This window comes from Tyto alba, unplaced genomic scaffold (assembly GCF_018691265.1).
Source record: "Tyto alba isolate M040663 unplaced genomic scaffold, T.alba_DEE_v4.0 Super-Scaffold_42, whole genome shotgun sequence".
NCBI lineage: Eukaryota > Metazoa > Chordata > Aves > Strigiformes > Tytonidae > Tyto > Tyto alba.
In genome coordinates, this window is record NW_024881318.1 from 20,207,815 (window position 1) to 20,218,047 (window position 10,233).

Here is a 10,233-nt window from a genome sequence, read left to right on the forward strand (position 1 = left end):
AATCTGTCTTTTATAAAATTCCTTCTGAATCTTGACTAAAGAATAGCTTTTGTTTACCTATGCTTTAGCAATATTTTAATTTCTATTTTACATCCTCTTAAAGAAGACAATGGTTTTACACTCTATATCCTTTGAAAATCTCAACCCAACACTGGGTTTCAATCTTCATCATGTATTCCAAAAATTTCTCCAAATACCATTGCAGCTCTGACTATCAATTCAGTAGAAAACTGAGCTGACGTTAATTAAAGGAAGCAGATTATCTGGGATGTATGTAATGTGTCTCCTGTCCCAGTTCCACTCATAACTTCCTCTCCTATCACCTGTCAGCCTGAATGTTTCAGACAGTTCAGAAAATACAGAAATGTCATGGAAATACCTTAAAAAAACGATCTCCCAATAATACTGCAAATGATCAAGGTGTTAAAAAAAAAAAAAAAAAAAAGAGAAAACTTTTAGTAATAATAAATAGTAAGCTTCATCTGTCCACCACAAATATCGACTTTTTAAAGTATCTGAGATAAAAAAGCAGTAACTATAGCACTTCTTGCAGTGTCAACATGCCAATTTTAGCTTATTTCCAGTATCATAAACAAATGCCATAACAGATTGTAGCTTAGCAGAGTTGAATTCCTTTATTAAAGCCAGATTTGTAGGTTTTGCAGTTTCCCAGAAGCTGCTGTTTCAGTTTACATTTAGTGCTGTGGGTACCCACTATCCCATAAAAACAAGACTTTCCTACAACAGAGCAGACCAGTCCAGAATTTACATTTGACAGATGCAGAGGCAGTCAGACTGGCTTGTGCTCCTCATGCCCCAGGCCGAGTCATGCCTATTCAAATTTCCAGAATTTGTCTATAAATTATCTCGTATTTCTACTACAGTTTCCGGTTTGCATGAAAACCTTTGTCTTTAGTAGGGGTTTTGCATGGAAAAGGGTTAAATCAAATTTTCTATTTCAGAGAGAATTTGACACTGTCATTTAGATTGGGTGGTCGGTCTTCCCAGCGAGTGGGGCGGGTAGCCACCTCCTGCCACTCCCGGCCCCTGCGGGCCGCCTCTCGCTGCGCATCCTGGGAGCTGTAGTTCCCGTTCCCGTTCCCGCAGGCGGATTTTGGGGGAGCACCCGCGGCGCATGTGCCGCCGTACCTGCTCTGCGCGGGAGCGCCCGGCTCCAAGTCCTCGCCCCTTTCTGTCCCGGCAGCGCGCGCGCGCGCTCCCCCGGAGGAGCTTGCCAATTGGAAGGTTGGCTCCTTCACGTGGTCCTCAGCGGCCAATGAGATTTTCCCAGTCGCCGGCGAGGCCGCCTCCCTTCCGTGGTCGCCCAGCTCGGCGAAATGGCGGTGCCCCGGGGACGGCGGCTGCTGTGGTACGGCCGGTGCTGGTTCTCGCAGGTGGAGTCCGCCGTCCCACCGCAGCCCCCCGACTCGCTGTACCCCCCCATAGTGGCTTCCGCCACGGCGAAGAGCAAAGTGGCGAAGCGGCGGCGCCTGGAGTATTTCAAGCAGAGGGTACATGGGGCGGCCTCCATCGAGGAGAAGCTGCGGCTCTACGGGCAGCTGCAGCGGCCCAAGTACATGGTTTACCCTCAGACCTTCGCCCTCAACGCCGACCGCTGGTACCGGAGCTTCACTAAGACCGTCTTCGTGCCGGGCCTTCCCCCGAAAGCGGCGTCGGCAGCCGCGAAAGCCCCGGGAGCGGTGGCGCCGGAGGCCGCGAAGCCCCCGCCGGGAGTGGCACCCGAGGCCTCCAGAGCCGCGGAGCCGGCAGCAGCGGCTGCGAAAACCCCGGAGCCCGCGGCGGGAGCGGCGCCGTACCTGGATTTGGGCGAGCTGCGCTCCCTGGCCTGCGACGCTCTTCTTCAGGAGAGCTTCTACCAGAATAAGAAGCGGCCGTACCTCTGCCGCGATAACGATCACAGGCCCGGCCCGTTCCTTACACAGCTCGTCTCCACCCTCGCCGCTTTCCTGTCTGGTCGCAACCCGTTGCTGGCAGCCTCCTCCCTTGGTGCGGGGTGGTGGTGGCAGGGACCAGGGACTGGGAGCCCTTGGGTGGTGGGGCTGGTCTTTGAACCCGGCAGTAGTGTCGCTGGTGTAGATGAGTTGTTCAGACTACCACTAGTAATTCATTTTGTCTTGATTGTCCTACATGTTGCTAGTGAATTTTGATTATTCTGCTTTACTCCTGCTGCAAAATAGGAATCTGGCAGGTTTTAAATGCAGAGGGTTGCTTTATATTTCTCTCTGTTCTTCTGTTTCAGATCTAAAACCTGAAGTTAACTATTACTGGCATCACGGTGAGGAAGTTGTTGTTCATGGACATCGAAAGGGTAGAGTTGATCCTGTGCGATTTCAGATAGACGATAACCCACACCTCCAGATCCGTATACCAAAGCAACTTCCAGAGGTGTGGATATTTTCAACATCAAGTTAATGGCATGCATTTTCACCTACGTTTCTGACAGCCATTGAAACCATGCTATAGGTAGTATGCGGAGGACCTATTTAATCAGGCATGTAGCACATTTGTGCATTTTTCAGGTCTTAATGTGCTTACTACCTTGTGGTAACTGCATTGTAGATACTGAGACAGTTTTGTCTGAACTTCAATTCGGTTGTCTTTACACTTTAGATGAAATGCACGTCGATACATTTAAATAGTTTTTAGCTCATGCTTGTAAGTGGAGGCAAAAATAAGAAATGTGGTGTGGAGCAGTCTCTCCTCAACTGAGGAGATTAAGTTGAGAGAAAGGGAGAAGAATGAAGTAAGAGACGGCACGTGTAATCTGGATGCAAGCCCTGTTACCTATTAGTACTGCTTAATAGTTGTTTTCTTGAATGCTGAGTTTTCAGGAAGTTGCTTCACTATTCTAATCTTTTTCTTGTAGGTTTATACAATGGTAATTGCGTAGCTTGTGAGGGTCTCTGCCCATTTTCCACCACAAACAAAACAATGCTCCGATTCCTGTAAATGCTGAACATTTCTTCTTAACTTAATTGTACAATTTGCTTAGGTTAGTACTGTCAGACATTACAAACCTTGGCATTTTGGAAGAACTGTTTAGGCAATTTAAAAAGTTACATAGTACAAAACACTGAATACTTGTAAACTCACTCTGCTGGTTCAAGTTACGTTATTTACTGCTGCTAGAAATGTTTTTGCTTATCTTCTCTAGAAGCAGATTCTGGTTTGAAGATAGTAGCAATTGGCAGTTTTGTTAGCATCATTTCACACAATGGTTTTTGTATATTACATAAAATTCAGATATCAATATAAGATGCATGTACTAGCACTCATCACAAGACAGGAAGTTCTGTTGCAAAAAATTAATTTCCGTTTAAGTTATATGTTAAGTATGTAAGCAAGACTTGAAGCTCTGCTATCTGACCAGAAAGTGGCATATTGTGTGAGGCCTGATGTCAGAAATGTGACTTATGTCATGACTTCTCTTTCTTCTACTTCCTTCAAGGTTGTACCACTGGAATCAGATCTTGGAGATGTTCCTGTTATTGATCACAAACCATCCAAACTGCCACTGTTCAAAAAGCAGTATGAAAACAAGGTATTTATAGGTAAGAAATTGTAACTACTTCTTTTGCATAAAACCCCAAAACAACAAAAAAAACACCAACCCCAAAATAAACATCCCCCAACCTTTCTCTTTCCATCAACAGGGAAAAAAAAATGTGTATTTTATATATAACTATACTATATGAATATATATAGTATATAATTCTCTATTGAGATTTCACATCAGACAACGAGGACTAGCATGCTCCTGTGCAGTCTCTCTATAGATTTGCTTTAAGGAGTTGTGTTGAATAGAAAATTAGCAGAAAACTGGCTTTGTATTTTGTTACATCTCCTCCAAGACATTTTAGTATGCGAACTCTTGCCTTTTGTAGTTGGTAAGCCCTCCAGTCCCACCCAGAAATGGAGGAATCTCAACATGTATACAGATCAGTAGTAGACATTCTAATCTGATGTTTGGAGTCTGATAGTGAGGACATGTTTGTATGCATAATAAAGACCATTCTCTGACTGACTTCAATTTTTTCAATTTTGGGGAACACAGGATCAAAGGTGGCAGATCCGTGCTGTTATGGACACACCCAGTTTCATCTTATTCCCGATAAACTAAAACGGGAGAGGTTTATAAGAGCACATCTTGAGGATCAGATTGAAGTTGTGTATCGAGCTAATGGTATTGCAAGTCTCTTTGCCTGGACAGCAGCACAAGCAATGTATCAGGGTGAGAAAGTCAACTTGATAAATTCTTCCTGGTGATGAATGCCTACTGGAAAGTTCTCTAATCTTTTCTCCCCACTATGTTTCTCTCATGCTTTTTCTTCTGAAGACCATCTTTAAGTAGGTATTTGAAAATTTAATTGAACTAATGAATGAGGCAGACCTTATGCAAGGGAGTTAATTAAGACTTTGTCTTTGGGTACTTAGAATTAATTACACAGAAGAATTTTTTCACATGTAACACTAAGCCTGTGCAAAAACCTCAATCCTCCATTCACTTGCTTATACCACATTTGTTACGGGGTGGGGGGATAGATATCAAGCAGTGTGTGTGTGCGTTTGTTTATTTCTGAAACAACTGTCTTGCTTAGTGCCTTGTTTCAGAAATGTCAGTTTTATGAAACTACAGCCACTGAAAGAAAAATGTCAGCAGCCTTACATTAGGAATTTATGCCTATATTTGTCTAAAAATCCCAGAAGAGCTGGGTGAATTGACCCAGATTAGTGTTTTTCTTATTCATGTAAATAAAATTGTTGTTTACTGTTACTGGAAGAAATCTGCTGGTTTGTAGTTTGACTTGTGAAACGGCACATGGAAGAAAATTCTTTGACTGATGTTTATAGCTCACTCTCCATCAACTTTATGTAATGGTATATTAGAAAGCTTGGCTTTTTTTGTGGACATAAAACAGTGAAGTCAAGTAAGACAACTTCAAAGCTGGTTACGATTGTAAGCACATTATGAATTATAAAGACAGCACGATTAAAATATGTGAAGTTTTTTATTTGTTCTGTAACAGTTTCTGGGTTGTTCATTTCACATAATACCAGAGAATAATTCTTTGAAGTGTATTACTGTGTGTGCTACCATACATGCATAAACATGTAAAGAAAATATTTTGAAAATATTATTAATGCTGAGTGGGGGTTGTTTGAAGCATTAATACTGACATAGTGTTATTGGTATTGTCTGGGTGGTTATGATAGCCAGTTATGCTCATGCATACATATACATGCTTCTATCATGAAACAAATGTCCATGCCCTGTGAGAAACCTGGAATATTCAAGAGACATTTCCCCTCAGATTACTTGCAGGACTTGGTTGCATTAATAACTTCAGTAATTTTGCAAAGTCGCTTGGCTGATTAGTGTGGGATTTTTATCATTCAGTGAAAGGGAACTGTGTACAAAATGCAAATATGCCACTGTGTCCCTAACCTTGGAAATATCTTTAATAGGTGGTGGTATTTTAGCTAGTCTATATGAAAAGTGCTTGTGTTGCTAAAGCAGACAGGGCTTTTTCCCCAAAGTGGCTGCTGCAATTCCCAGTATTTTTCTTTATTTGAGGATTGGGGATCATATATGTGTGCTGAGCAGGATTTTGAGTCCTGTATAACTAGTGTTGTTTCTTTTGTAGGATTCTGGAGTGAAGCAGATGTGACCCGTCCTTTTGTATCACAGGCAGTAGTGACTGATGGAAGATACTTTGCTTTCTTTTGTTACCAGCTGAATACTTTAGCATTAACTGTAGAAACTATTCAAAATAACCCCCGGAAGAATATCTGTTGGGGTACAGACAGTAAGCCATTGTATGATGTTGTGGAAGATGGTAGTGTGAAAGGTTTTAATGATGAAGTTCTGCTTCAGTTGGTTCGTTTTCTGTTAAACAGACCAAAAGAGGTATAAATCATTAAACAATAAAGTATTCCTGTTTATGTGCCTGAATGTAATTGTAACTCCATGAAGTATGGGCTAGAATATGCCTTGTTCTTAGTCAAGTATTTGTCTAGCAAACACTATATACATCTTTTACAATATTTAGACCTTATTTCTTTTTTTTTAAATGTATGATATGGTACACTGAAAAATAAATGTCTAGAGTACCTTAATGTCTTTTATATATTTAGTGTTAGAAGTGTATTGCACTAATTCAGTCATGTGAATACCTTCTTTTAGCAGATCTATAGCTCTGTGCTGAACTGTCACAGCAAAGGATAAATTCATAGGACCATCTGATTATGTCATTAGGTAACTGATGTCTTGATATTCAGGACCAGTGAAAAATTTCTATTTTTGTGCCTGAAAATAAATCAGTTCTCTTAAATGCTTACTCATTCTAATGAGAAAGTATGCTCAGAATAAAAAGTGTTTCTTAAAAGTGAATGGTTGGCAACTGAGTTACATAGCAAGGGAAATTTTTTAGGCAGTTATCAAGCAGTAGTATAAACACAAAACTTGCTTTCAAAGATTCTGTTATGATCATGCACACACATTTTTAAGCTCTTACCTCAGGAACCACGGGGAATTCTAAAACGCATTTGGAGTCTACAGTTTTCCCTTTAGTGCTCTGATTAATAAGTTACAAGATGTAAAGACTAGGAATATTTACTTACCAACAAAGTATATCTGGTTTTGAGGTAAGCAAGCATGCCTAGAGTTTTATGTAGTCCTGTACACTGCAACTCACCTTTTTGGAATTTTCCAGGATTGTTCTTAACAGTCAGGTAGTTTCTAAAGAGAGTACTGACTCATATGTGACTTGCTGAAATGCCTGCACATTCTTCAGCCTGAGCAATTGGAGATCTTCCTTTTGTAAACTGTTTTACAGAGTATTTTGCTAATGAAATATGTAGTTGTAGAGTTTTATTTGATACTTTGCTATGTTAGAAAGAACTATAGTTACCACTTTCTCCACCAGCAGAGGATAATCTAGGTCATTAAAATGTACAAGATTTCTGGTTTCCTTGTAGCAGAAGTAAAAAGTCCTTAAGCACTCTTTTTGTCTAACAATGCTCAAGTATTACTACTTATGATCCTTGGATTAAATCAGTGTTCCATGTAGGAACAGAAGATAAACTGCTGGGTAGGCATGTTGATTATAGAGAATGGCCTGTGTCCTAGCTTAAAAGTCAGTGAGTGATACTTGTTTTCTGGAGTGATAAAGGGATGATGCAAAATGAACAGACAGAAATGTTGAGCCACGGGGCAGTGTAAGGGACTTCGTTTGTCTCAACATTTCTGCTGCACCGCTACCACTTTCTGGCTTCAGCATCCTGTTGCCGCGACGAATAGTCCCTGACAAAACCACGATGTCTGCCTAAAGCTAAAACATCAGGATGCACCAGCGCGCGAGCTGTGTGGAGGAGGTGAGGAAGTTGTGCACCCTTGCCCGCAAGACCACTGTGAACACCTGGGCATGTGCGCATGAAAGACCACGGGGCAACAATGAGCTCCGTGGAAATGGGCGGGCTTTTCGTGGGGACTAAAAGGGACTGCGTCAAAGCGGGGCTGGGGGGGGCCTTCGGAGTGAGCGGAGACTTCGGCGGAGCCTGGAATGCCAGCACCGGTGCCGAGACCGAGCCAGCAGAACATCGCTGGAGTCGTGGTGGTGGTACTTAGTCTTGCTGTATCTCTACCGCTTTCTAGCTTAGGGATTCTGACTTTCTCATCCTTTTTCTCCCTGTCCTATCGCTACTATCAGTTGCTTATTCAGTAAAGTTCACAAGGTGGTATGGCATCTGACCTCGTTTGTGTCTTAATCTCGCTCTTGGGGTCATTTAAGAATCCTCCCTGATACCGGATCGGGACAATCAGTTCGGGGCTGGGTCCTGATGCTTAACAAAGCTAAGGGGAGACATTTTACCCATGACATTCTGGTTTCCAACATTAACTTGGTAAGCTACTTTTTTTTTTTTTTTTTTTTTTTTATTTCTCCATTCATTCATTCAACTTTTCCTGAGCTCTGTGGGTGCCGTGGGGTGTGGTATTGCCACTGTGTACCCAGGGCAGCCAGAGTCTCGTTGACTACTCTGGTTACAAAGTGTGGGCCCCTGTCTGAATCTATTATTCCATACTGAGGTATAATCTCTTCAAGTAATACTCTTGTAACTGTGTGGGCTGTGGCTCATGCTGTGGGAAAGGCTTCCACAAAATGGGTTAGATGATCTATGATTACTGATAAGTATTTATATCTCCCTACCTTTGGTAACTCGGTGAAGTCTATTTGTATTTTTTGCAAAAGGCCTATGAGCCAATTCTCTTCCCCCACGCACTTGTTTCCTTATTTAATGTTTATTTACTTTTTGGCAAACAAGACATTCCCCTACCACTCGTTTGGCTATATCATATATTCCAATACACATATATTTGGTTGCAAATTGATCTACTAATGCCTGGGATCCCCAATGAGTTTTCTGGTGAAATTGTTGCATTATTTTGGCAGCTACAGGTTTTGGGAGAACTTCTCAGCTGTCCGGGAGTTCCTACCTCCCACCAGGTTTTTGTTCAATCCCCATTTGATTCAATTTTGCTTTCTCTTGTATAGTAAAGCTTCAGATCTCATGAGGTTTCCCATGAAAGAAACACCACTTACGACCTGGTTTCTCACATACTCATTTTATGCCATCTACCCCAAAGTCTTTTCAGCAAGCGTAACAGGGGCGGTCGCTACTTCCACAGTTAACACATTGCTTTCTGGCTACTATAGGGTCATCTAGGTGCAGTGCCAATAAAGCTGCCCTTTTTTCCTCTTGATCAGCAAGGTTATTCCCTCGTACTAAAGGGTTTAGCCCCCTTTGGTGTCCTTTTAGGTGTGCTACTGCTATTTCGGTGGGCCCCCGTAAAGCTTGTAGAATTTGTAATATTAACTCCTGATGCACCAGATCCTTCCCCTGGGAATTAATTAGGCCTCTTTCCTCCCATATTTTCCCAACTCTTCTTTGCTTCTTCTGGGAATCTGGTGGGGAGTCTAAATCTTCTGGGTATTCTGGCGCAGTCGGGGAAGGTAAAGGCACCGGAGGTGGGGGTGGAGGTATGTAAAGAGGGGGAGAAATAGGAGTTTCGTCGTCCTCATTGTGTGTCGTCTTTTTTTTTTTTTTTTTTTTTTTTTTCTGACCCCTTCCCCTTTTTCTTTGAGAGGGTATAAATTCACTCGGGTATCTGATACTATCCATACAAGTGCATACTCACTCTCCTCCAAACTAAAGTGTTCCTTTCGGTTAACATAGATGTTTAAGGCTTGACAAATCCAATCTTCAAAAGACCAAAAAAAAAATAGGCCAATAGAGGTGGTCACCTCTAATTTGTTTGCCTCCCCAGACTTCCATAAAATAATATATCATTTTTACTTTGTCCTTACCCTGCCTAGAGGGGTAATCTTCCCAATGGTTTATCATTAAACCTAAAGGACTATCTGGTGGTATTTGGGGGTACCTCACCTGGGGTCTCAGACCACCCACGGGATCAGAAGGCTTGCTCTTCTTCTGTCCCATCTTCCGGAGCACCTTCACACACTCACACAATCTCTTTCCCCCTTTTCGTGGCCCCGTCCCTCGCGGGATATGGGGACCGCACTACCGAGGGGTCCGCACTCACTTCGTCCTGCTGGACGTCTCACAACACCATGATCTGGGAAACCCAACCCCAAGAGAACAGAATACCGGCCTATACTCACGCAACCTTGTGTCTTCGTCCGGGACTTTGTGCACAAAGATTATGAGGTTACCGGTGTTCTTTTGCTTGTTGCTGAATTTTTAGGATTCGTTGGTCGGGGCTCTGGAGAGGCAATCCTCAGACGGGGGCCTCTATTCAGTGGGACACCTCCCCCATATGGGGCTCCGCCAGAAAGCTGTGATCCGAGTCACGGCACCAATTTTGTTACAAGGTTGGTTTCCCAAAATTGCCCAATTTTGGGAGTCAAAGCCAATTAAAATTTCAATTGTTTAATCAGCAAGTGGCAACAAGCAAACCAGCGCTGGGCGGCTGGGGAGTTCAACTCTGCCAACGGTGCGCACCCACTCCTCAAAAGTCTTTCCTTTTATATCCTCCGCCTTCCGGTATCTGTCTCTTCGAGAGGGGCACTCTGCGTCTGCGCGTCTTGTTGCTGGGGGGTCGTTCTCTGCCTCCTGGTGGTCGTGGGGATGAGGATGAAGGCTCCGTGTCTTCCTCGCGTCACGAACTCCTCGTACTTCTTGCTTTCTTCCCTC

General features: G+C 42.9%; 1 protein-coding gene across 1 annotated transcript; it reads left to right on the forward strand.

The window, feature by feature from the left end:
- Positions 1 to 1,234: 1,234 nt before the first annotated feature.
- On the forward strand, positions 1,235 to 5,974 carry MRPS30 (mitochondrial ribosomal protein S30). The gene is made up of 5 exons (XM_032993183.2): positions 1,235 to 2,007; positions 2,261 to 2,406; positions 3,470 to 3,572; positions 4,076 to 4,252; positions 5,667 to 5,974. Exons 1-5 carry the CDS (start codon positions 1,338 to 1,340, stop codon positions 5,933 to 5,935), a joined length of 1,365 nt encoding a protein of 454 aa, XP_032849074.2. The 5' UTR covers positions 1,235 to 1,337; the 3' UTR covers positions 5,936 to 5,974.
- The last annotated feature ends 4,259 nt before the right edge of the window (positions 5,975 to 10,233 follow it).